The 27,050-nt window shown below is 33.9% G+C and overlaps 2 protein-coding genes and 1 pseudogene across 3 annotated transcripts; all 3 read right to left on the bottom strand.

The window, feature by feature from the left end:
• Positions 1-322: 322 nt before the first annotated feature.
• LOC148575185 (uncharacterized) lies at positions 323-2,668 on the bottom strand (annotated as a pseudogene).
• A 4,892-nt stretch (positions 2,669-7,560) lies between these two features.
• On the bottom strand, positions 7,561-11,458 carry LOC107625752 (DNAJ heat shock family protein). Its single transcript, XM_016328458.3, has 3 exons — positions 10,980-11,458; positions 10,013-10,425; positions 7,561-8,289 (listed from the first exon to the last, which is right to left on the bottom strand). The coding sequence occupies exons 1-3, from the start codon at positions 11,142-11,144 to the stop codon at positions 7,848-7,850; spliced, it is 1,020 nt and encodes a 339-aa protein (XP_016183944.1). The 5' UTR covers positions 11,145-11,458; the 3' UTR covers positions 7,561-7,847.
• A 1,430-nt stretch (positions 11,459-12,888) lies between these two features.
• On the bottom strand, positions 12,889-25,602 carry ESP4 (HEAT repeat-containing protein). 2 transcript variants are annotated; one of them, XM_016328453.3, is made up of 27 exons: positions 25,216-25,602; positions 24,948-25,107; positions 24,188-24,280; positions 24,002-24,107; positions 23,746-23,914; positions 23,275-23,449; positions 21,859-21,987; positions 20,882-21,427; positions 20,166-20,780; positions 19,589-19,657; positions 19,310-19,426; positions 18,981-19,232; positions 18,743-18,790; positions 18,527-18,661; positions 18,216-18,380; positions 18,040-18,102; positions 17,846-17,953; positions 17,336-17,419; positions 17,213-17,260; positions 16,937-17,011; positions 15,606-15,701; positions 15,446-15,526; positions 15,293-15,364; positions 14,255-14,299; positions 14,089-14,172; positions 13,644-13,747; positions 12,889-13,407 (listed from the first exon to the last, which is right to left on the bottom strand). In XM_016328453.3, exons 1-27 carry the CDS (start codon positions 25,431-25,433, stop codon positions 13,263-13,265), a joined length of 4,002 nt encoding a protein of 1,333 aa, XP_016183939.1. In that variant the 5' UTR covers positions 25,434-25,602; the 3' UTR covers positions 12,889-13,262. The 2 variants fall into 2 exon arrangements, with proteins under 2 accessions (XP_016183939.1, XP_016183940.1); XM_016328454.3 differs by having other exon boundaries at positions 23,356-23,449.
• Positions 25,603-27,050: the final 1,448 nt, after the last annotated feature.

Below are 27,050 nucleotides of genomic sequence, written 5' to 3'. Positions count from 1 at the left end.
ATATTTTTGCATGCACAAGGACTTAAAAAACACTATCAATCAAATGAATCAAAATGAGTAACTCCACTGAACCGAACAACATTCATGTGCTGAATAAAATGCCATAAATATTTAATCATCAAAAAAATATTTCTGCATGCACAAGGACTCAATTGAACACACTAACAATCAGTGACGGATCCAGAAAATTTTTTCAGTAGGGGCAAAATATATATAATATAATAATAATTTTTATAATTGATGTTATAAAATAGGAATATTTTTTAAATTATTTAACCAATAAATTAAAATAAAATAATAATTCAAAATAATAACAAATAATTTAGAATTCCATTCTTCTAGGTTTCATATTTTGAAAAGATTGAATAATCTTTTCATTGTCAATACAATCAAATGTCTCTCTTTCTATGTATGTCACTAAACAATCATTTAAAAATTCGTCTCCCATACGGTTTCGAAGTCGACTCTTTATGATGTTCATAGCAGAAAAAGTTCTTTCAACTGATGCAGTTGCTACGGGCAAAACTAATGCTAACTTCAAAAGAAGAAACACTAATGGATAAACAATATTTTTTCGAGTCTCAACCAACTTCTAAGAAAGAGCACCAATTCCATTTAAGTCTGAGAATTAATCATCAGAACGCACATCTAGTATGAAGTTCTCAAGTTGACTGTCAAGTGCCAAAAGTTGAGTGGAAGAAAATTCTAATGGATAGAATTGAGCTAACTGGATCAACTTCTCCTTATCAAATGCAAAAAATGAGTGTCTTGGATTCAAACAAGCTATGCAAAGAAGCAATTCAGTATTCACCTCTGTAAAACGATTATTGAGTTCTTGAAGTTGTCTATCAACTACTTGATAGAATATCTCAACTTGAAAATGATGAAAATTTGATATCTTTTGAGCTTTGCGTCTTGATCTTCCTTGTGACACAAATATATCATCCATGATTGGAACAGTAATATCATGTTTGTCACAAAATAGTGAGACTTCGTCAAGTAAAAGAGACCAGCCATCATCTCTTATATTTTGCAACCGTTGCTTAGACACTTTGACTAATGCCATAGCATTTACAATGTCTTGATCATTCCTTTGTAACGCTTGAGATAACTCATTAGTAACTCCCAAGATATTTTTCATCAAGTGCAAGTTGAAAATAAATTCAAAGGATTGAATGACATTCAATAAATGACATGCTTCAGCTCTTTGTTCTGAATTATTTCCATCTTCCTCAACATATTCAAGAACATTAACCACAGAAGGAAATAAAGAAATTAATCCAAGTATAGTTCCATAGTGTGAACCCCATCTAGTGTCTCCAGCTCTTTTTAAAGCTATTTCTTGATTCAAACCACGCCCACTAGAAATTTCTCCACTTTTTAGTGCTTCAATTGTCTTAGTCATTTGACTATCACGAAGCATATCTCTTCGTTTACACGAAACTCCAACAACATTGCACAAATTAGTTAACAAATTAAAAAGCAAAGCAATTTCAACTTGTTTTTTTGCAACCGTTACAAGAGCTAACTGAAGTTGGTGAGCAAAGCGATGTACATAGAAAGCATAAGAATTTTCTTTCAATATCAAAGTTTTCAAACCATTAAATTCTCCTTGCATGTTACTTGCACCATCATATCCTTGTCCACGTACTCTTGATAAACTTAAATTATATGTTTCTAATAATGACTCCAATGCTAATTTTAGAGATAAAGCATTAGTATTAGAAACATGAACAAGACCAAGAAAATGCTCCCTAACTTGTCCTTCTTTGTTCACATACCTTAAGCAAACTGACATTTGCTCCTTAATAGAAATGTCACGGGCTTCATCAACCAATACAGCAAATAATTCATCCCCAAGATCATCTATAATAACTTTTGTCGTTTCCCTTGCATCAGCTCTTACAATATCTTTTTGAATTGAGAGTGCTATTAGTTTAAGATTCCCACGAGCATTTTTGAAAGCATGACCAATCTCTTCATTATGTTGCGCAAGAAAGTTTAGAAGTTCCAAAAAATTTCCTTGATTAACAGAATCATCTGTCTCATCATTACCACGAAAGGCCAATCCTTGTCGCAAAAGAAATCTAATACAATCAATTGTTGCTGTCAAGTGAATTTGATAATTCTTTTTAGCTTGCTCAGATTGTTTTTCAATAGCAGCAGTGATGTGTTGTTTTGGTCTCATAAGTGCTTCACATTTTCTCCAAGCTTGATTATGAGCGCTATCATGAATCCCAACATGAATTTGTAGTCTCTCCTTTTTTTTCCAATTTGAAAAGCCAGTAGTTACAAAAGCATCACCACCTTCAGTCTCAGGTTTCATAAGATAACAACAAAGACAAAAAATAGCATCTTTTGATATACTATACTCTAACCAGTTGCCATAGTCATCAAACCAATTAGGATTAAATCTTCGAAAAGAAGAACCACAAACAGTTTGCGGAAAACCATGAGTCCTTGGTTGACAAGGACCTTTTTGCAAATATGCACATCTAACTTTGTCTCTGTCATTCGGGTGATAACTTGAAATATTTGGTCGTTGTCCTGGATCTGCTATAAGATTATCTACTTTGAATTCTAAAAACCTCCTTTTATTAGAAGAGGTTGATGAATTGTTTTGGGATCCAATCTCCAATGATGAGGTTCTTTTGAAATATTTCTCCATTACTAATAAGATAAAATTATAAATACAAAATTATAAATACAAGTATAAAATTATAAATACACAATTCTACACAAATTAAAAATTACAATATAAAATTATAAATACAAGTATACAACAAAATAATTTAAATAAAACAACAACAAAATAATTTTTAGCCTCTCTTGTCAGCTACTCATTTCTTTGCCTTATCATTGCTTAAAGAGAATTTGCCTTATCATTACTTAAAGAGAATGCTTGTGATTTGTGAATTCCAACAAAATAATTTAAATAAAACAATAAGAAAATAATTTTCAGTCTCTCTTGTCAGCCACTCATTTCTTTGCCTTATCATTGCTTAAAGAGGATGCTTCATGCTTGTGAATTCCAATCAAGAGGAAGCCATGAAGGTAATCAAGCTGCTATGAAAGAATTAAAACTACCCAAATGCTTCATCTTAATCAACAAATATATATCAGATCATTAAAAAGAATCATAAGAAGATTTTTACTTTCTACATCCAAAAATTCAAAATCAATATTAGACTATTAGTTGATTATTGACTGATTTATATTGTTTTCTCGTATTTATACATCAGAACAAATTAAATCTTCAAAAATAATTAAATCAATGCACAAAAACAATTAACAAATAAATTAATCAAACTAAACTTGCATTACATCAAAACAAAATCAAATATTCAATACAAATTCACAATTAACAAACTAACTAAATCAATTATCAAACAACAATGAAGCAAATAAGTGAATAAGCAGAATTGCAGATCTTAAATCATGATTCATGAATGTACCAAAAAAAATCCAAGATTGAATCTGAACAGTTGAACTCTAGGAAGCAAAAGTGTAAAACCCAGTAGACAGTAGCCAGTGACAGATTTATGCGGTGTTCAGCGGCAACAGGAAGAAAGGCAGGCGTTCTCTGCTGAAGCCTGAAGAGTGAAGACTGAAGAGTGAAAACCAAAGAGAGAAGAAGATCGCAGATTTACAGTATTCGAAGAAGAAGGACGAACGGAACCGATCGATGAAGAAGAAAGCAGAAGGAGACGCGGAGATGTGGAGACACGGTAGTGACTCTGGAGACAGGAGGGCGGAGGCCGGAGAGCCAGAGACGTCAGCGGGGAGAGAGCCGTGACACTGGCTAAGACGCGGAGCGGCGGAGTGGCTCTGATCTCTGGAGACAAAAGTGCCGACTGCCGAGTGCGGGCTGCGAAGTGCAAAGGGGAAGCTGCGAAGCTTGGAGGCTGCGAAGCTTGGAGGCTTGGAGCAGATGAAGAAGATTGGGAAAAAAGAAGGGTTAGGGATTTGATTTGGGGTTGTGGGGTCAAAATAAATTATATAGTGGGGGTATTTAAGACATTTTACTATGAAGTACTAATGAATTTCTGAAATTTCACTGGGGGCAGTTGCCCCCACTACTCAATGAATGCATCCGTCCCTGCTAACAATCAGGTGAACCAAAATGGGCAAGCCCACTGGACCGAACAAAATTCATGTGGTGAATAAAACGTGATAAATATTTAATCATTAGCATGCGCAAGGATTCAAATGAACACACTAACAATTGCAACTAGGTGAAATCAATTAATTATAACCTTAAACACAAACTTATTTAGTTAGCAGAGTATTTTAGAAGCATCTGAAACAAAATTTTAGGGGAAAATTTTTGTTTAATTTACCATTGTGTCCGTTGCTTCCTCAAAAATCCATTCGAGCATCATATTCTTTGTCCAATGGGCCACCCACAGTGGCAGGGGAGCATCAGGTCCATACAAGTGAGGGAACTTGGTTTCATGAAAGTAAATCAGCATCAAAACAAAAACACAGCCGTCAACGGACTGTTTCTTTCCTTTTCTCTTGTTTTCAATTCCCTTCCTCAAGAAGCTGAGCACATGATGTGCCCAATCCCACTGTTGGATGTTGTCCACATAAAAGATAGGCGACTTATGGATCGGGGAGGCCATGCTTACCGTCGTTGGCAGCAAGAAGCACTTCTGTATGAAGACGACAAAAGTCCTTTGGAATTTTTGTCAGTTCTCCTCCCATTCAACACTCATATCCAGGACAGACTTTGTCAAAGACGCCAACGTAACACATTTGAGGCTGTCAAATATTTCCTTGTCTTCCTCATTCAGTTTGCCATATTAAACCTTTTAAGGAAAACGATTTTCTACAATATTTTAATAGCAAAAAATCGGCCAAAAAGGTCAGTTTAATTTTCTGTACATCAATGAACCGAAATTAAAGGGAGCAATGAACCAAAAATAAGCAGGAAGTAGAAAATGTATTACCGCCATGACTTATGCCCAGCGCAGCTGCTACCTTGCGAGGAGTTATGTATATTTTCCCATGGAGAGTTTTCAGGCATCCATGATACTCATCATAGCAATCAATCAATTCTTTCAAGAGGGCGTGAGAGACATTCATTTCCGGGACATGTGCCAGGGCACCGAATCCCATTTCTTCAACTATATCTTTCTTTTCCTGACTCAAATTCTTGAACACTGTTGCTATTGCCTTTATTTGGCATCTGCAATCGTGAGTTTTCTGCAAGTTTTCAAACAGAATGTGATGATATATTTATAATACAAAATAGATTTTATTCGAATGAAAGCGGATAAATATATTTAATGTGCTTACATTATAGCGCGGCTTCTCCTTCTTTGTCATCATTGTCTTCTTGATTTTTGCTATAATGAAAAAATTTGGTTAATACTTCACTCAATACACTGACAAGCACAAGCATGCATATCATAATCAAGTCAACGAAAATGTCCCAGTCCACTGAACCGAACCCCCTTGATGTATTGAATAAAACATGATAAATAATGAAACAACTAGAAAAGCATTGCTGCATGCAAAAGAAGCTAGCTGAACACACTAACTATCAAGTGAATGAAAATCACCAAGCCCACTAAACAGAACACCATTCATGTGCTGAATAAATCATTATAAACTTTCAATCACCAAGAATAGCATTTCTCCATGCAAAAGAAGTCAATTGAACAGAGTAACAACCAAGTTCAAATTTACATACAGTATCTACTCACATACACTATCCACTGAACTGAATGAAAATAAGAACAAATTTCATTAAAAGCCCTAGTTACACTGTAAAAATGCAATCAGAATAACCCTAAACCCTGAACACACTAACTATCAGGTGAATGAAAATCACCAAGCCCACTGAACAGAACACGATTCATGCGCTGAATAAATCGTTAAAACTTTCAATCATCAAGAATAGTATTTCTCCATGCAAAAGAAGTCAACTGAACAGAGTAACAGCCAAGTTCAAATTTACATACATTATCTACTCACATACACTATCCAGTATCCACTGAACTGAATAAAAATAAGATCAAATTTCATTCAAAACCCTAGTTACACTATAAAAATGTAATCAGAATAACCCTAAACTCGGAACACACTAACTATCAAGTGAATGAAAATCACCAAGCCCACTGAACAGAACACCATTCACGTGCTGAATAAATCGTTATAAACTTTCAATAATCAAGAATAGTATTTCTCCATGCAAAAGAAGTCAACTGAACAGAGTAACAATCAAGTTCAAATTTACATACACTATCTACTCACATACACTATCCACTGAACTGAATGAAAATAAGAATACATTTCATTCCAAGCCCTAGTTACGCTGTAAAAATGGAATCAAAATACGTCGATTTACTAAACGAAGCAACTCAATCCAGTAAACCTAAAATGCAACTAGAAGAAATGCGACATTGCAAGATTTTAAATGAACAGTAGTTTTTCTCATACCTTTTGCATTCGTTGTTGCTGTTTTCGTTTGTTTTTGCTTCTTCCTTCCGAAATGTTCTCGCGATTCTTCTCCAGTAGCGGTTTCCGCAGATAATGTGAGTGAAGTTTGAGTGATTTTGAGAGAGATTCGGAGAGAATGAGGAGTTTTGTGCGTGTTGAAGAAGAAGGAACGTTTTTCATAATGAAGCGCGAATGAAGTAGCGGTTTCATGTGTGTTGGGCGCGTGGAAGTAACGTTTCATTTAATTAGATAGGGGGCGCATGAGTGTTTTTAGGCTTAGGCCAACTTGAAATCTTGGATACGAATTTTACATGGATGTGTAGCATGACTGATATTATATTATATTAAAGAAGTTTAACTAATGTGTGTTTTCAAAATACATGTTAAGATTTTTTAAAGTTTTCTACTTCAATAAATGTATAACAAAAATAAATATATTAAAACCTTAAAATTTATATATTTTATATAAAAAAGCCATACTAACTAAATTTTAGATTAAATAGCATGCTCTCTCTTAATCAAAATCAAGATATGTATTATTGACAATAATGACTATTATTAGAGCGGATAAATTACATGACTTTTTTAGGTTTTAATATAATCATTTTTTTAATCATTATCCTTAAAAAAAATTTTTTCCGATGATCAACTCAACACTCCTCGATTTACATGTCACAATAACCGCTCGTCATAAACACATCTTAGCTCCTTTTTTTTTTTTTGTCATATTTGTCTAATATTTGAGAAGTAAAAGAAAATTTAGTGCCTAATTAATTTTTATTTTATTTTCAGTATTTTCTATTTTAAAATTTTATAATAAAAAATTGATGTAAATTGAGAGTGCCGCTTATGCAACTCATATTTTGGCCTATTTTGACAAAATTTTGTTTCCCTTTTTTTTTTTTTTTCCTTTTTCTTCTTCATTTCTGCTCAAACTATGGGTCGAGACAAAATCATATTAAGAATATAATTTAATGCAATTTTTGCCAAGCATGATGGAATAAAATAAGTTAAATCTAAACATGATATAAGTAGTTTCCACAATTTCTGCAATATGCATTTAGATCGCTGAAATGGTTAAACAAAGAACCCTAATATGCAATTACAAATGAGTTGAACTCTCCCAAAAACATGTGAGAGAAACAAAAAGTGCAAGTGGTTGTTAATAAGACTTAAAAGAGAATTTTTCACCCATATTACCAAAAAACTAAGTAACACATGAAAGAAGCAACAAACAAATAACAAACTTCTAAATAAAAGTTAAATAAACTGTTCTAATTGAAAACCCAGTTCACAAAGGCAAGAATTTCCGTGTGGAAAATCAAAGGCCGAGAATAAAAATAATTGCAATCTTACATGGGTATGGTGCAGTGGTAGGGAGAGCTACCACCATTGTTTTATTATGGAGAGGTCAATAACCGCTTAATGCCGGCTTTTTGCTCGGACGTAAGCCTCGATGGAAACTTGATATTGAACTTGATTCTCAAGTTCCCCCTTTTGGAAGGTTCTTTGGGGATTGGCATGCCCTCGCCTTTGACTACTTCTTCATATGAGGGACTAATGATGGAGTTGATGGGGACGGAGATGCTTCGCCCGTCAAGGGTTGTCAGTTGCGCCGTGTAACCCGTGAGAGCTTCTACTAGAGAAATCTTCTGCGTCACAACAAGATCATTGCCATCTCTTTTGAAGAGGCTATGAGGCTTCTCATCAATAATGAAAACTAGGTCAGCCGGTATAACTCCTCGCTGTTCATTCCCCTTCTCCGGGAAAGTTATTTTTGTTCCCTTCTTCCAACCTGGCTTGATCTCGATTGTCAGAATTTCCTCTACTGTGGTGGCTCTCCTACGCAAGAAGAAAAAACATACAGTAGATTAAATAGTCATAGTCACAATTAATACTATTCTAGTTTTCTCTTTTCTGTTAACCTGAAAATTTCTTGTACCAATGAATAAAATAGAAAGACAAGTAACAATATTTGTAACTGAATAGTGTAAAATTCGACACCTTGAAGGTGCAAAAAACTGTTTCTGAAATGTGCATTAGATATGTTCATATCCGAGAACAAAAACAGAGGAACATATACTTATTTCTCAGGCATGGTGTTTCATTCCTTCTCTATGCAAAGAAGTTAATCATTTTAAAATAAGCATGTAAAATACTTAATTACCATGTCTGAGTTAGCAACTTAACCGACATTCATGAAAATGGGATTATTTTTTATGAACATCAATCAACTGACATGCATTATGTTTCAGCACGTAATACACATATCAATCGTAACTCAGACCTCATCTAAAAGGTAATGAGCATCGAAACAATTTGCACATTTCACTTGAAACATGAGATCTAGAGGCATGGCCCAAAACCTTTGACATCTCTAACGAGAATAAACACAACTTCCAATCCACCGACCTCACATATTCAACCCCTAAAACAACTGTCTGGCCAAATAAGGTGATCTTAATCCAATTTAACAACATTTGTAACAAGTCATACTCAAAGACTTGGGGGTACCTTACAATCTTTGAATTGTTTGATCTATCAGTTATATCTGCATACTATGCATATTTGTCCACAATGTAACGCAGGCATTGAGTTCATTACATCGTAGCTCAACTAACATTCATGAACAACATAAAACACAACAGCATACATCTGATGGCTATAACCCTCCTAAGTCAATATCAGGATTTGTGTATTCAAAGGTCTTCAATGTACACAGCATTGTTAGCATAATATCATAAGTGGCCTCTTCTTCAACTAATAATGGACTTAAACAAATACTTACAGACTGGCTAATTTAAGTCCCCTTTATTACTTCAATGTCAATAAATATACCCTTTATCTCTATTTCAGCTTTACATTTAGCATCCTCATTTTCATCATAGATTCATTTCCGGTTTCCCTATAGCTATTATCTCAAGATACCTAACAAGATCCTTCAGAAAATTAGAGTAAAATATGTGCCTTCTAAGTATTTATTTTAGGGGGACTTCTTCTCTTTGAAACTTTTGCTTTCATGAAAAAAAAAAAAGTGGTATCACTTTTGGGCTGACTCTTTGTCAAAAAATGAGATTTGCTAACCCAATACAAGATGTGCATGACCAAGCAATGAAAAAAAAGGTACTTACATATTTTGTCATAGGCCCTGCTCATTTAACAGAATATATTTATAAAACGAAAAAAAAAAAAAAAAGGGAAATCATGAATCATCTACATAACTAGTTTGAATGGAAGAGAAAAGTTATTATAATTTATAAGCAATTTGTTTCAACTGGTATCTTGGAAAAAATTTAGAACACTACTAAGAACACAGGTCTACAATTACCGTGACAAAAATAAAGATCCTAGCATAAGACTGAGCATATAAGATGGCAATGGGATAGCTCAATTCTTATCTATCAACAAGATCAGAAAATCACAGCTAAATAGTAATGGAAGCTCTAAAACTGACTTCGAAATTAGAATTGAGTTTAAATAAAACAATCAGTGCAACTGTGCAAGCAACTTCATGAAAGTAAAAGAAATATGAAACATGCAAATAAGTTAAGAGTAAATAGCTCACCCGCTGGCATCTGTAACATCCCTGGAGATCTTCATTTTCTTGGTGGTCCCTTTGTACAAATCCTCCAAACTGCACTGCAATGTTCTCTCGATCGGTGCACTTTTCCTTGGCATATTGGTAGAGCCTTCTCCAGCTGGATGCCTAAACGAAGTGAAGATATCATCACCAAACATGCCCCTGGGAAATCCAGATGCACCTGGACGGCCGCCCATATCACCCATTCCACCGAAGGGGCTTGAAAACCCAAAAAACTCCGAGAAAATATCATCAGCACTTCTGGGGTTGAACCGGAACGTCGTTGGCCCACCATCTGCGGCAGAAAATCCACCAGCTCCTGGGGGTGGCACCTGCCCCTTCAATCCCTCCTCTCCATACTGATCATACACTGCTCGTTTTTGTGGATCACTCAACACCTATTGTTCACAGAGTAAAATTACTGAGGAAAAAACCGCAATTCCAATTATCAAATCACAAGAACAATAGAAAAATTCAAAAGGAGTAAATTTGGCCCAGAAACACTTTTTTCTGCACAACCTAATTCAATAACATTGAGTAAATTAAGAGAGATGAAGTTCACTCAACACGTGTTCACCAATCAAATTACTAGCAAAAACCCACATTTCCAATTATCGAAATCGCAAAAATTGGATAAATTGACACCCAACAAGCTCTAATTCTAAACCCAGAAAAAAAGTAGGAAAATGGGTCGCAAAAAACACCTTTTTTTGCACAACCTAATTCACATTACATGCAGAAAATTAAGATAGATAATGTTCACTCCACCTATTAGCAAATCAAATTCCTAGCAAAACCCCAAAATCCCAATGATCGAAAATCACAAAAAAAAAAAAGAAAAATTTACACCCTAAAACCTCAAATTCCTCTTTTTTTTTTTTATAACAATCCAATTCAATTCACAATTTCACATAACATTGAGTAATTTGAGATAGGGCAATAAAACACATACATCATAGGCTTCAGAGATTTGCTTGAATTTGGCTTCAGCTTCCTTCTTGTTATTAGGGTTCTTGTCAGGGTGCCACTTCATTGCAAGCTTCCGATACGCTTTCTTGAGATCATCATCTTTCGCACCTCGATCTACCTGTAGAATTTTGTAGTAGTCCACACCCATCTCTTCTTCTTTCTATCTCTAATTTTTCCTTTTTTCTTTTTCTATTTTTTTCTCCCTCCGATTCCTCAGTTATTTTTGTTGTGGCCGGAGAAACGTGTGTAATCAGTAATCACCGGTGAAAAGAAGGAACAGACGAAGCAGTGGTTTGGTTTACAGAGAAACATAAAACATATCTGGGCTCAAAACAACAAATGACAGTTGCACTTGTGTCACACAGCACTGAGTACTAGGTAAAAAAACGTTGGTGTCGAATTACTAGGCCCAAGTTTATTTCATTTTAATTTTTAAGTGTCACTTTAAAAAAGAAATATTCACTGACCAAAAAAAAAAAAAAAAAAAAAAAGAAATATTCATCTTGATACAATCACATGATAACATTTTATCCACGCTATTTTTAGATAATTATTAACGTGGTCAATATAAAAAATTATTATTACGTAATTAAAATTTATAAATACGTGTATTTATATTATGGTATATTAAAATTAAATTTAAATAAAAAAAAAGAAAAATAGTATTGGTATCGATGATTTCATTCTAATTATGTTGTTTTTCTATTTGGGTTAACTTTTAATACTCATTTTGGTCTTTGTATTAGTATCAATGCTAGCTAATTACATACTAATGTAGAGTTTAGTAGTATGGGATTACCAACAGTGACATCTCATTATCTCAGCATGCAGATGTTTCTCAATATCTCTTTTTGGTTCTTAATGATTATCATTTTAGTCATTTATATACTAATTACAACCTCAATTAAAATTTAAAACTTAATTACAAAGGTATTCGCCAAATTATCATTATTGAATAACCAACTTATAGTGAATATTTTATTGTTTATTATAATTAATATTATTTACTTAATTATTTTAATGTAAGAGTACAATCTGTATAAAAAATGTTATATTGAAATGTGAGAATGACATATTAAACCCAGAAAAATAAAAAAAATAAATGATCGATATAGTGAAGCAAAAGGAATACTTTTTTACTTGATGGATCTGTATTGAAAAATGGCTAATGCTATAATGATTAAAAATATTTAATTTTATAATTGAATATTATAAAATTATTATTTGTATTTCTATACTATCATCCACTTAATATTGATTAGCGTCTTAAGTCTAATAGTAAGAATCTTCCGTAATTTAGCACCTATAGGCAAGTTAAATATTTTGTATACGTTCACATTTATTTATGATTTCTTTGTTATATATACTTATATAGGGTGAAAATGTAATAAATTCTTAATTATATCAGCCAAGCAGCAGCAAAAATTACTTGCAATGATAAACAACTGCACTCCTAAAGAGAATAAGAGAAATATATTTACACCACCTTTTGTGTATACCTTTTTTTTTTCTTGCACATTTTTTGGTTTGGAAAGTAATTGGATTCTTTACCTCTCAGAATAAAACGCTATCCATTTAGTGTAACGAGGTGCAACGCCTTCCACTGAAGGCAATGCCACTTTACCCCCTTTATGTTCCATCAAGCAGCAGATGATTCGATTAAACTTTAAAGCTTATAAATTATATACCATAGCTTATCCTATAAATCTCAACTAAAACAAGTTCAATACAAGTAAACATTAGAAGGCAAATGGATGCTTAGAATCTAATGAGACAACATTTTAGTTTACCAAACACCTGGCTCCTTTGATATATTAAGTCGTCGACCCTTCGACATACATGAAATTCAATGAAACAAATGCAGGACCAACAAGTACATAAACATTGGTATAGGATCAAGCAACGGAACCAAAATTGGGATTAAATTGAGGAAAATATTATTACTACACATTTTAATATACATTCTTTCACCTATAAATCTTCACACCAGCTTGTTATCCTGTTAGTGAGGGAAGGAATGATACAGGCTCATGCCCAAAAACTATCTAGACCTACCTAACTGTAACAAATTCATCGGTACTAGCTCTTCATTCCCCAAGATTATTGAGAGGTAGCAGCATGGCCAAACTAGAATCTAGGTATATGTGACAAGTTTATCAGTACTGGTTCTTCATTCCCTATACTATTGAGACAAGTCGCAGCACCAGTTAGTCTAATTGGATCTAGGCTTTCCATTGATTGAATAATAGATTCCACCACTTACAGTTCAGCTAGCCGTAGATGATTCTTTAGATTTTTCTGTTGCCGTATCCTTTTCGGAGTTGGATGTCTCTGCAGTCTCTGTTTGACTAGTTTGTACCTGACTTGTAACCTGAGAGTCTGATACAATTCCCAGAACAACCAGCACAGACCTGGACACAATTCAAAATTTAAAATCAGTAACAAATTGGCAAATACAAGAATCAGAGATCCAACCTAAAGCAAAAAAAAGGGGAACCCACACAATTGACAATCCCAAAAAGAAAAAAAGAATCAAAACTATTAATCAGGAAATAAAGTAGAAAAAAAACAAGCTCAGGATGATATTTAATAGTGAATGTGAAACAAAAGTCAATTTCACAGCACTGTGTCAAGTGAACTCATGAACCTGGGAAGTGTAGACTGTATATCTGGCTGGCTAGCATAAGCAACCAATGGTGCCTTTAGTGCTGCAATTCTATTTAACGCATTTTCCAATTGTGCTGGAGGTAGCTGCTTGCATGCATACACCACCAGAAAACATATTAGTAAAAATATACAACAGCAGAAACAAAACGTTTAGAATTGGCTGATCAAATAACACCAACTATCATATGCTATGTCTATAAATAAGTCACTAAAATATAAGTCCCTTTAAACACAGTTTGTCTTAAAGCATTGAACAGATATATTTAAAATTTAGAAAGTAAGAAACTTAAACATTGTTTAGAATGAATAAAATCCACTAGCTTCCTTTTTAAAAAATAAAAATATTAAATATTAAAAAAAATATCTTTAAACAAATCATAATTTAAGCATGAACAAATTAGCCCTAAAGAAAAACATAATGTTACCTGAAGCAAAACTCCAAATGATTGAGGTTTTGTCAACTGAGCACACTTCAAGAATCCCACCCACAACTTTGGGTATTTCCAAATCTGGAGCATTTCAACAAGTAATGCATATAAACTCTGAACAGCTCGATTGATTTACAAAGAAGTAAGTTAATAAAATAATAACCTGCTTCCTCACGAGCCGCGAGAGAATTCCCATTATAAAGTCCACCTAAATGTCAATATATGTTTTTTTCCCAAAAGGAAAAAAAAAATTATTAAGAGACTAAATGATTAAAAAAGGAGAATAATGTATATTCACAAAAAAGTAATGAACAGCTAAAACCTAAATGGATAACTGATACAATAAAGCATGCCACATCCTTCGCTTATTAGGTGAAAATCACCGAACATTAAACAAAATGACCAAAATTATCTGTGATCCTGAAATTAACATAGCCTTTTCAGGACATTTTCAGCAATCATAAGAGTATCATTAAATTCTTTCTAAATAACCTGCATGATCCTGAAACAGAATTTTCTTGAGATATTCTAAAAAACTCCAGGATCATGGCTATAAACTTTTATTTAAAATGTTGTTAACCACAATTTTCGAAACGTGAAAAATCAGGGAGTCACTAAAATGAACACAATTGGTGTATCAGTAAACTCAATCTTCACCGTCGAATTGCCAGGTGCATGGTAGCACTTGCCACACACCACAAGGACAAGACGAAACTAAGAGCTTAACAATATGGATCTATTTCATTCCATGTGTCATTTAACTCATGGAACCCTACTCATACATGAAAACTTCCATCATATTTTTACCCCCCTAACTGAACACACCCCAAGATATAAGTTTCCAAGAACTAGTAAGAATAACTTCTCAGAGAGTTGGCACCTAATAAATGTCAATAATTTGTACCAAAATACCAAATTCAAATCAAACAATGAAGGCAGGTAAAAGGGTGAAGGTAGGTTCATTTCATGTGACAGTAAGGAATTAAGTAGAAGGTAGCATCCCACACACTAAAAATAAATAAGCAAAGACAATATATAAGCAGCTTAGATTTGAGAATCATTTGGGATTTCAAAAACAGAGACATAATTCTAAGCAATCAATCATTGTAAAAAATAAATTCTGGTAAACACCTCGCATTATAGAACCAAGCATGTTCCTTTGCATTATAATTCATAAATTTTACTTGGAAAAGCTTCTTACCAACGTTGGAAAAGCACCAATTGCTTGCAACACTGTACGCATAAACAGTAAAGGAAGAGGAATCTGCTCAACCTGCAGGGACACGCAGCTTCCATGATGAGACCAGGTTGAAAATACATTCCAAATATATAAAGGCATTTCCCAATAACTCACTAATTGATTCAAAACTTTCGCAAGAACTTCCTGGGTAAAAGTTTGTCGTTGCTCAAAGCAAGCATTACATGCATCTGTGACCTGCACATGAAACACTTCAGTTATGTAGAATGTATCAAGAATCACTGCAACGCCTTAAATGATTATCATACAAGCCTACCTTTTTCAAGGGAATCCCATCTCTTTCTGGGTCAACTCCATGTATTGCAATTAAAACTTCAGCAGGTGTGAGCACAGGACCAGATTGTGATGATCCCTGCATATAAACTCAACAATCAAATTCATTCAATTGAAAAAATGAATTCAAAGTTCAGAACTATTTTTATTCTAGTAAAGAAAATGAAATATATGTCTAACAAGTAACAACTTTGTGATCAAGGCAGTTGACTCTGAAATATTAAGTTTCACGAGGGAATAGAATTCATGAGAATTTAATCAGCAGGATTGCATGTACCCTATCCATCATTCTACCTCATGATGAGGTGGTTTTCCTTGTTATTTTTACTCCAAATCACATTAGTCTCTCTGGAAAATCCTAATTCATCATTATGGCTGTTATCCGCTAATATGTTCACATATATTATCTGGTCCATGCTATTCTAGCACGACTTATCCAATATCCGAATGTACGAAGTTGCAAACCACTCTTTGATTTGAGACTTAAGTTGGCCTAACACCACCCAAAAGCTAGCTCAAGGGAAGAGGGTTTGCCTTGAAATTATGCAAGGTATCTTTCGTCATATCCATAAACCATGCAAAACTTGGAAACAAATCCTCATGGGGTGGATATTTGAATTGTGAAGACTACAGGATTAGAAATCTCTAACCCCAAGATATCAACCATAGGATAAGTTCTAATATCATCCTAGAATTGAGAAGACCTAATTCTACCACAAAAGCTATCTCAAAGTGGGGAAACAGGAGGAGATATTATAATGTATTTAGGTGTCTTTAGGTTAGTGGACATAGATCAGTCATAGTTTATTTCTTGTATGTAAATTTTTTTTCCTTTTGGGTATCTCAGATTGCATAAAAGGCTTGCAAAAGTTGAAAGAACTTGGTCGATCTGAATGAAATCCTTTCTCTAGATTATTCAGAGTTCCTCTCAACTAGGAACTTGTCAATTTCTAATACCTAGTTTTGTTCATTGCAAAGCATGGCAAGCCACATGAGACAGACTATGGAAAAGTGATTTCACTGCACAATCAACATCTTTGCAGTTGCGCCTCTTGAATTCCCCAAATTTTCTTCTTAGGATCTAATCACCCTCCTCAACTTCAACACTTTGAAACCTATCCAAAAAGAAGTGTGAACCTTTTTTTTAAACTTAGTTTTTGCCTCCATCTTACCTTGTAAAGTTAAGCTTTTACAATATTCCAACAAATCTATGAACTTGGTTCTACCTTTACTCAAGCTTTAAGAGTGAGGTATGTCTCCCTAATCTAGTTTAGCATTGACAACTCTAATTAACAACTGTAAAATGAAAGTTACCTGCAACATGCGACTAAGCGCTGCTTGGAACTTCTCCAAAGGAAGATTCACAATATTCGGAAAAGCTGGCATTACCTATCAAAAAGTTTGTTAAACCATGTTGCATCAGATGAGCTGCTGAAGAAATAACTCCAAAAAAACATATAGGCCCCAAATTTGTATTTATCCATTGAAAGTAAATCAAATCACAATCTTATTGGTGTATATTCACACGACGGCTATATTATAACTATCGGTGAATGTAAAATCCAGTTGGAAAAGGAAAAAGGGGGGAACCTCATCTTTTTGTAAGAATGGTAATATTGGAATAAGAACCTCCGCATCCTGTCAAGCGAAGAAAAATATATATAAGATGGAAAATCAGTATCTCAAGACAACTGATACGAGCATTTCATATACCTTAAGTTTTGAATCATGCAACTGCTTCACTGTAACCACTAAATCCCTAGAAGGGACTGTACCATCTGTAAGTGTATGTAACACCTGACAAGATCAATACTAATGTGTCAATATCCACCAAATCTATAAAATCAGCGTCTCTTCTACTCAAAAAAATTCTTCTTCTATAAATTAAAACAAAATATACTCCCTCCAGTTTCAAATAATTGTTCATTTGAGATATTTAGATTATTTTAAATTCCGTTTTCCCCAAGTATACCTTTATTCAATAAATGATTGGAATAAGCAATATGGATACAACGGAATGAAAATGGAAGAGAAAAAAAGTGAGAGGAATCATAAAGTACGAGAGATCATTAATATTAAGGAAAATTTTGTAAAATACTTTTTTTGTTTTCTGTAACTTCAATTCTTCTCAATCATTTTCTTAATAATATTAGTATAGGCTAACATTAAACTGGATGATTATTAATATATACTTCATAAAACTAAATGGGTGGAAGTATAAACCTGCATTAGGAGGCTCTCGCTACCAATTGGAGGATCTGAAATAATTTCAAGGAGATCTGGAGATGAGCCCATAGTACGTACTAATATAGGAATTTGACGCTGAACTGCCTGCACCATAAAATTAAAGGTATAAATAGTGAAAAAAGTATCAAAAATGAAATAATCACTCTAATGCCATATCTGGCACCCCATACCTGCTTCACTGCTTTTGATGTGCTCTTATAGATGGAAAATATTTGGCGAAAGAGAGAGTGTTTCTGCCATCACAGAGCAACAATAATATATATATATATCACACTTATAGTATGACAAAAAAATTAAGTTACAGAAACAAGATGAAGGATCCAGACTAAGAAAAAAACACCAATACCTTCGTACACAAAGCAAAATACAATGACATTAACCTCTGAGCCTCAAGAACTGATTCTGGAGAGATACTTTCAGATGCGACTGATTGATGATTATCTGCTGAGATGTCCTTAGTGCTGCTAGTCATTGATGATGTCTCATTTGCAAGCTTTTCAGTATCAGGTCCCTGAATAGAGGACGAAAGAACAAAAGAGCAAACAAAAATATTATAATAAGTTGAAAGGTTAACAGGAATAAACAATGTGACCAGGACTCTAGTTAAAAATAATAAAAGAAAAAGAAGGGTAAATAAGCTAATAAATAAAAGAATACCTTTTGTAAATCAGCAAGGGATCCTTCAGCATCAGTAGCTTCAGATGCATCACTTGTCACTGAGCACAACATCTCTTTTGCAAAATCTTCTATTTGCTTAGAAATGGATGGTAAAGGATAAAGCTTATTTGCCACCTGAAAGAACTCAAGTTCTTAGCCAGTGCTGTTATCAGTCAACTTAAATGTTTTAAGAGGAACTCTTATTCTTAAATTTACCAGACGTATTGCCTTCATACGCACTTCTTCCATGTGATGCACTGCACTCTTCATTCCAAAGGACAATAAATATCAATGGAGAGATCAAACTTTGCAACTGGAAATTTACAATTACTAAGGAAAGCTAGCTATAAGGTCAATTTAAGCATGAGGAAAGAACAGTAAAAGGGGAGGACAAGTAGCAACAATAACAAGAAGCACCATACTATTTCATAAAATAGAGAGGCAGGAACCAAACCTGTAAAGCAATTTTTAAGCAGGTATTCCGAATGGGAGGCCTCAGAAGAATCAAACTCCATACAGCACTGAGACCTTGAGTAACTCTGTCGGCATTCAGAGAGTTTGACTCCTTTTCAATGTTATCCCCATTTCCAGGAGAACACATGTTCTCTAGAATTTTCAAAACTGATTTTGGTAAATATGGTGATTCACTGAGCAGTTTGCTTAATGATTTATCTGAAGGTGGGAAAGAATCTCTAAGTGCTTCTGCCTGCATAAGGATTAAACAAAAAGTTCAATGCTAGCATTGCAAATGGACAAAAAAGAAACAAAGGAACAAGTACAGACCACCGTTCGGAGGAATGTTTCATATGCAGAAGCTGCAGTTGTGGAAGAAAAGAAGTCAGGCTCCTCTTCAGCCTCACCAAATAACCTGTAGAGGACACGCAATGTCAACTCGTGTCCCTGAGACATTAAGTAATCATTGTCAGCATTTATAGATTGTGAATGAATGCAGTCTGCATGCAATGGGTGCAAACTTGTATGAGAATTGATTAATCACATTAAAAACAGTAGCAAACTCAATTGGCACATATGCAGTAACCAATTTTTGAGATATAAGCTTACCTCATGACCAGTATAATCAACCAAAATATGATCTTGTAATAGTTTCCACGGGTCTAATTCCAAGGGAAACTGCATGAAATAACCCAAGAAACAAAAAAGTGAAGCCATTATTCACAAAGTGGATGATTAAGCAATTGTGTATACAGGTCTTGCTACTTATTTCTATATCATTTTTGTGAAGGTGGTAGATAGTAGCTTCCACCATAGAGCCAAAGAACAATTCGATTTACATAGCAGAAGAGAAGAAAAGACCAAAATATGAACTATAACTATACATTAGACACACAAGAAGTATTTACATCCTAATTGCTTTCACTTGACCACAAAAAAGGTAATTACATAATTTTGATATTCAAATTTTTAAGTATTATGGAAACACTAGAAAATATAAGCTTAATGCTACCATAGATAATGACTAATCATGTGTGTATAAACTAAATGGGTGCTCCATGCGTCTAAAGGAAAGAAAAATATAAAACATATCATTTAGTATATGAATCAATTATCCTAATTGTAAAATATTTAAATTATACAAGTAAAAAACGAAGAGCAAGAGTTTGAGAAGCAAGAATTTCACCTCTACTCCTAAATAAGCAAGTATTGAAAATCGGACTTGTGATCCTCCAGCTACAGCTATTTGCTTATATGCATCAACGATACGCATGAAACACAACTTTTGCAATTGATCCTTTTGCTCATCTGAATGGTCAACAACAGGTGCAATCATCTTTGGCAGGACTACACGGGAAGGCAACACAACCGAAGTAGCAGTTGACGACACCAAGCTGTTGACATCTGCAACAGCTGCTTTTGGGCTGAGCTCCTCAGATCTATCTGTAGATACTGATGTAACTAAGTTTAGTGGTGACCTTTGATCTAAACTAGTTGCTTGTTCTTGATTAGTTTCTTCATGTTGAATCTCAGAGGAGGCCAATGAGGAAGCAGCCAAACTTTCTGAATAAGCATCACTACGACCGAAAGAATCCAGGCCAGGGATTCCACTCTCTATGTTTCCAATATCATGAATATTAGAAGGCACAGTTGCACATCCATTCTCCACTCCAGGTATGCTGGCATCAGAGGACGGAAAGTCAGTAGGAGAGGAGACATTTTCGGAAGTAAGAATTAGTCCAGAATGCACAGCAGCACTATCTACCCCACTTGCAGAAACTTCTTCGTCCCCTTGAGACCTCTATAATATGCACCAAAGTTAGGATTGGAGGTAAATGAGAAATAAAGAAGTCTTAAAAACAAAAATATGAGTTAACTAAATAAAATAAATTATAGATTTACTTCATTGGAGACGGATTGATGAGCACCAAGAAGTGATGCTATTGGTGGGAAAGTACTGGAAAGTGACATGACGCCAGCCACAAAAGATGGTGGATATTTAGCCTTGTCATCAGAACCAATAATGTTGATGTCATGCAGCAGTTCATCATCTCCTTCGGAATTCGGGTAAGGTAGGTGACGCATATTAGCCATCACCACATCGGCAAGCAAGTCAGCAGAAATACTTGATATAAGAATTTCCAAGGATGCAACAGCTTCTTCACCTCGTGCAACCAAAGCACCAAACATGGCAACAAGCTGCTGCACATGGCCATTATCTACATCTCCTTTTGATGATTTTGGAGCCGTTGAAGGAGTGTCATCCTGAGAGTTAGTGGTACCTCTGTCTAACTCTTTCTTAGGTTCCTTTAAATCAGAAGTTGTTTTGACACGTTTGATAGGCACATCTTCATCTTCAGCTAAATCACCTCCATTTTGTGATCCTGCTCGCTTACCAGCCAAATTACTGTGCACTGAATCACATGAATTTACAGCATGTTCCTCTTTCTGTAAAAAGATAAAATGCTAATCAACAATTGAAGAGCAATGCCCTTTAAAAAAAATATAACCATTAGCAATAAATCCTGCCACAAGCATACTAGTAAAAAGGTCTCCTTTTAGTCACAATTTAATATACCCTTCCCAATTCCCAAATACACCCTTACTATAAGAAATAGACTAGCAAATTCAAAGTGAAAAAGTTACTCAATAGTCCATGAAGACGAACCAAAACTCCAACTCTATTTGGCACTAAAGAAATTACCATCTCTTCCTCATGCATATAGAATTATCAATCCTTTATCTAAATCCATTAGGAACTAATATTTTATCCAGCTGACACAAGTTCCATATCTACGTGTATACAGCTCAAAGAAGCACATATATAACAATGGAATAATCAAAAAAGAAAAAAACATCCCAGGGGGCAGGGTAGTTACCTTGATAAGTGGTTCAACATCTTTCTCTTTCTCTAAGCTTCCGTTAATATCAGATATCAGGTGGAAAACCTGGTCTGCCTTCCCATCAGACTGCATCTCCTTCAAGGCACCAGCCAAACGATCTCTCCACTATGAAAATGAAACTAATCATTTTTCTATAAAGCCAGATAAAATCAAATTTCACAAATATGAAATGTGAACTAGACTACTCATACAGTCTCATATGAAAAAGTTAGAATTACTAAATTATTTTTATACTTTCAACTCTCTATATATAATTTTGTTCACAACCAACCCCAAAAATAGAAAGGGATATATACATCATTTCATTCCAATGACTTATTATTCCAATAGAAGCATATGATTTGCAAGACAATGAATTACAATAAAAGATTTACATATAAAACAATTGGTTGTACCAAATGCAAACTACCACAAACCAAGAACATATTATTAAAAGACATCATCTCAATGAAGGTAAGCAACAAAGTTTTAAATAAAAACTAGGCATGATTTATTATATTAGAATAGCACTTTCTAATACATCTTTGAACAAATTAAACTCAAACCTTCTTGACGCTCATTTTCAATGCAAATTTACAAAATATTAAACACAAAATAAGCAATAAGATCTTTTTTTTTAATCAACAAGAGATGTCAAGATTGGGAGAACAATAATACAAGATAGGAGAATAAGATATCCTCCTCATGACCTATAAAGACAAGGAAAAAAATTATCAATGAACCATAGCTTTTCCAATCTCTCAACATGTCTAAAGGGAAGAAATTCTCTAAAACAATGAAGAGCTTTACGCCAAATATAGTCCAAACATAAATCCCATCCTTCATAATTGTTTGGGCCCAAAGTATGCAAAATCACATGAAATTTCATGTCAATTTCTCGTATGCCTATTTGTTTGAGCAACAGGTTCCCACAGCATGCAAAATCCTCTCAAGTAACACATTTCCTCCTGAAATATCTAGCTTCTCAACCTTACAAGGTATGTCATCAAGCACTCATGCCCTTCATAATAAAATACCACTCTTGTTGCTTTCAAACTCCAACATTTACCCATTTGTATACTCAATGAATTTTAAATCTGCTTATTTTTCTACAACTGATCCACCCAGAAAACCCTATGGCTGCCTTATTAAACACTACCACTTCTACTGCCCATCAAACATTTTTTATGACATGCAAATAAAATAAAGAATTAATATGGAAACGCAGTAAATATTCAAAAAGTAGGCACTACTAAACATCAACATAAGTTACTTAACAAGAAAAGGAAATAAAAAAATCCAACTCAATATTCAAATTCAATTCATCTATATGACACTAAAAGGTGTGCAACCAAAAACACCATTAAATTAAACAACCAGGATATCAAGCACATCTTAGTCTAAAAGAAATACCGGAGCAGCACTTGGATGTGTACATTTTGAGCATGTCAGAAAGGCATTCTTCAAAGCAAGATGTGCCGCTGTTACACTCACCCCATTAACAACAGTGCTCGAGGGTTCCAAATTGAGCAAAACTGGCAAGATGCGGCCATAGAATGTAGGCCTGTCTATTGCAATAGCTGAAAGGCTAGGAACATCAATAAAGAAATCAATAGCAAGCAACTAATATTTGGAGAAACAGAATTCTACAAGCAACGTTATCAGCAATCAATTAGTGACACAATGTTATAATTTGTGTGAGGCCATGTGTTTCTCTGCATGCTTGTGGACAAAACCGAGAGGGAGAGAGAGAGGAGCTTGAATATATAGAATATTTAATCATGCAAATAAGGACTATAATACGAAGTCGTGTGCCTTTTGAAACCACTTGCTTCATTAACTAATGGGCAGCAATCAAATGGCGTATGAGAATTTATAAAATACCTTTTAATTAGCACAATGATCACTGAGTTACTCAGAGACTTCACAGTTGGAGACCTGAGTTGATCAAGCAGGAGACCCAAACTGTGACTAGCTTCAGTTGACAAATCACGAACATTAAGCACAGGATGACCACGCCTCAGCCATGATATATTAAACCCCATGGGCCTTCCTGTAAATAGATGAGAAACCATGTAAGCAAGTAATGGAGGAATACATCAAAATTATCTTGACAAAAATTTCTGCTGAGGTTTAAGACCTTGATGAGGAGTGGGCTCCAAGGAACCATTGGGATCAGGTGTGTAAAGACGAATAACTGCTTCAACAAACTTCAGTGCCAGCAGCCTTGCACCACCACTTCCATGCTTAAAGTATATTAAGAAAGAACCATCAAATAATAGACCAAAACAGTAATTCCATATTTTGAAGAGTTGAAACTACTTACTTGAAAAGCAATTGAGTATACTTTATCTTTGAATTTCACCATCCATACCCATGCAGATTCAAGTGCACTGTCTAAATCACTAGAATATAGACCCTAGAAAAGATAAGTAAACAAAAATGAAAATGTCCATACAGTCCCAAAAATAAAAAAGTATTCACAAGGTAAGATGGAAGAGAATCAATAATAATAATAATAATAACAACAACAACAACAATAATTTTCAAAATTTGAGCATGAACACTTGCTAAGTTTTCTCATCAATTTCCTGAGTTCTTTTGGTGGAGATATAAATAGTATACTTGCTTTATCAGTTTCTATAAAATGTTTTAGTTCTGCACCAAGAAGGGGGATACCATATTTAGATGGATGGCGACAAAGCATACATAAGAGTAAAATTATAATGCTTTCAACACTATTCTCTCACTTTTGGCCCTTCTCGATTTATAAATAAATTCTAATCTAACTAGCCAACATCTCTCTCAACTTGGAACACCCCCATTCCATTCTAGAAGCAAGTAGAGTATTAACAATTGTTGAATACAATCAGAATAGCACCTATCTCAAGATTGCCAGAAAGAATTTATTAAAGAAATCAAAGAACAGAGCAAACTTCACAATATTATCTTTCAGATGCATGAATTTGAGAATAAAATGCGATAGTAAAAATAATTTACAATTGACTGAACTAAAAGCTCAGAGACTGCGAATTCAGGCATTGACCCAAGAAAAAATGAAAATTGAAAATTGAAAAGAGAAAAACCTGAAGTGCGATTTTCTCAAGCGTGGAACGAAACAAATCGATTCCCAGCAATATAACTTGTCGAACAACAGCAGGAGTGTCATCGTCCAACACTTCAATCAGCACAGGCACAATGTCTGGCAGGAACTCCGTGTTCTTCAATCCAATTTCACCAACCATCCTGCATGAAAACACCACAACGAAAACAAAGTTCCAAATTCAACTTCCAATTGCACAAACTCCAATGCCGTAAAATCGAAAGAGAAAAGCTGGCGAATTGGAAGCGTACTCGGTGACAAACTTGCGAACGGGGCTGAATTGATCAGAGAGTAATTCGAAAAGCGACGGGAGGAACTCGGCGAGGATTACGGGGTCCTCCGGCGGAAGTTGGCGCCGCAACCGGCGGAGAGTATCGAGCTTGGAAGTTACATCACCGGCGAACTTGGCAGAGTTGAAGAGGTTGGCGAGCTTCTCGCGCGAGGTCGGGGCCATGGCTTTTCCGACCATGACTGAAGAAAGAAAGAAAAGAACCCTAATTTTCTAGGGTTTGGATAAAGAGGGAGAAGGATATTTGAATGTTTTACTCACAACAATGGTGTTTCTTTCTTAATTTTACGAAATTATGGTATTTTCAGAAATGAAGAACAATGTGGAGCTTTCTGCCTGGGTGGGTAGTGGGCTTCAGAAATCACGCAGTGCGATAACTTATCTCAGTCATGGGTCGGGTCTATTTGGACCCGACTTTTTTATTCAAACCTGAATAAACTATTAAATCCGCTCCTAACTTAATATATTGATAAAAATACTTAACTTTTATATTTAGTAAAATATTTATGTATATGATCTAAAATGTTATAATAATATTTAGATAATTATTTAAAAAATATATAAAAATACTAAAATTTTATTTTTAATTTTTAATTTTTTAATTATTTTTTATCATTGGCAAAAAAAATATAAAAACATTTACTTAATGTAAAATTATCAATTTTTTTAAATAAAATTCTCATTTTATTAATCATGTATGTAAAAAATTATATTAAATTTAATTTTTAAAATATTTTTTGAGTATATATATTTAATATCATCAAAAATAGAAGATTTTTTATCAACGTATTTAATAAATATTATATAGAATAGACTAAATTTTTTAGCCAAAAAGACGCTTTAATTATTATAAAATAATTTGATTATTTTAGTAATTAATTATTTTATTAAAAATTATATAAAAATATGATAATTATTAACTTCTGACTTTTATATAACATTTTTATATTTATGATTATATAGATAATATAGATAGATTTAATTTTAATATGTTATGAAAAGGGTTTAGGTTAATTTTTTTTATCTATGGAAGTGATACGACTGATATTCTTAAATATTGTAAATTTTTATTTTTTTTAATTATGAAAAGTATACAAATCAAAAGATTCGAATTTTTTATTTTATTTTTTTCAATTTTTGTATGTCTCAAATTAAACAATTTTTCATTTGAGATTAATATTCCAACATAATCCAAAATAATATCATTGTTAACTCAATATCAAAAATAAAAAGTGCAAACTCAAAACATATTTATTCAATTTAAGATTTGTTGTTTTACAATATAATTATTGAGTCATGTTTGGGAAGTTAAGTCCTATTTTGGTAACTGAGATTAGCGACTTGCATTGATTTAATTTTTGAGATCTTAATTGCTACAATTTCATCCTCCAAATTTAAAAAAGTACATCAATATAGTCTCTCATATATTTTCTGTCATCGGAGCTCAACGCCGTTAATGACGTAGTTCAAGTGTTGCCACGCTGGATATATTAAAACAACATCGTACGTGTTTTTGGTGCTAAAAAAGATATTAAACACGTCGTTTGAGAGTTTGAACAATCTTGTCATAACCAAATTCATTATCATAATCGTCAAACGAGTCGTTTAATACTTCTTTAGCACCAAAATGTATGACATCGTTTTAATATGTTCAAAGTGACAAGACTTGAGCCACGTCACTAACGGTATTGAACTTCGATAGAAAATACATAAGAAAGTACATTAATGCACTTTTTTAAATTTAAAGGACCAAATTGTTACAATTAAAAAGTGAGATACTAAATTAGTCGTTAATCT

Source organism: Arachis ipaensis, chromosome B2 (genome assembly GCF_059453495.1).
Source record: "Arachis ipaensis isolate K30076 ecotype BB chromosome B2, ASM5945349v1, whole genome shotgun sequence".
NCBI classification, from domain to species: Eukaryota; Viridiplantae; Streptophyta; class Magnoliopsida; order Fabales; family Fabaceae; genus Arachis; species Arachis ipaensis.
This window is presented reverse-complemented; position numbering and strand designations above follow the sequence as displayed.

Coding starts and splice junctions, on each gene's coding strand:
- LOC107625752 (XM_016328458.3), bottom strand. CDS start 11,144: ATGGGTGTGGACTACTACAAAATTCTACAGGTAGATCGAGGTGCGAAA. Junction 10,426..10,979: donor AAATCTCTGAAGCCTATGAT/GTATGTGTTTTA, acceptor TGTGAACAATAG/GTGTTGAGTGATCCACAAAA. Junction 8,290..10,012: donor GATGTTACAGATGCCAGCGG/GTGAGCTATTTA, acceptor CTTCTTGCGTAG/GAGAGCCACCACAGTAGAGG.
- ESP4 (XM_016328453.3), bottom strand. CDS start 25,433: ATGGTCGGAAAAGCCATGGCCCCGACCTCGCGCGAGAAGCTCGCCAAC. Junction 24,108..24,187: donor TATACTCAATTGCTTTTCAA/GTAAGTAGTTTC, acceptor ATATACTTTAAG/CATGGAAGTGGTGGTGCAAG. Junction 19,427..19,588: donor TTGATTATACTGGTCATGAG/GTAAGCTTATAT, acceptor TTAATGTCTCAG/GGACACGAGTTGACATTGCG.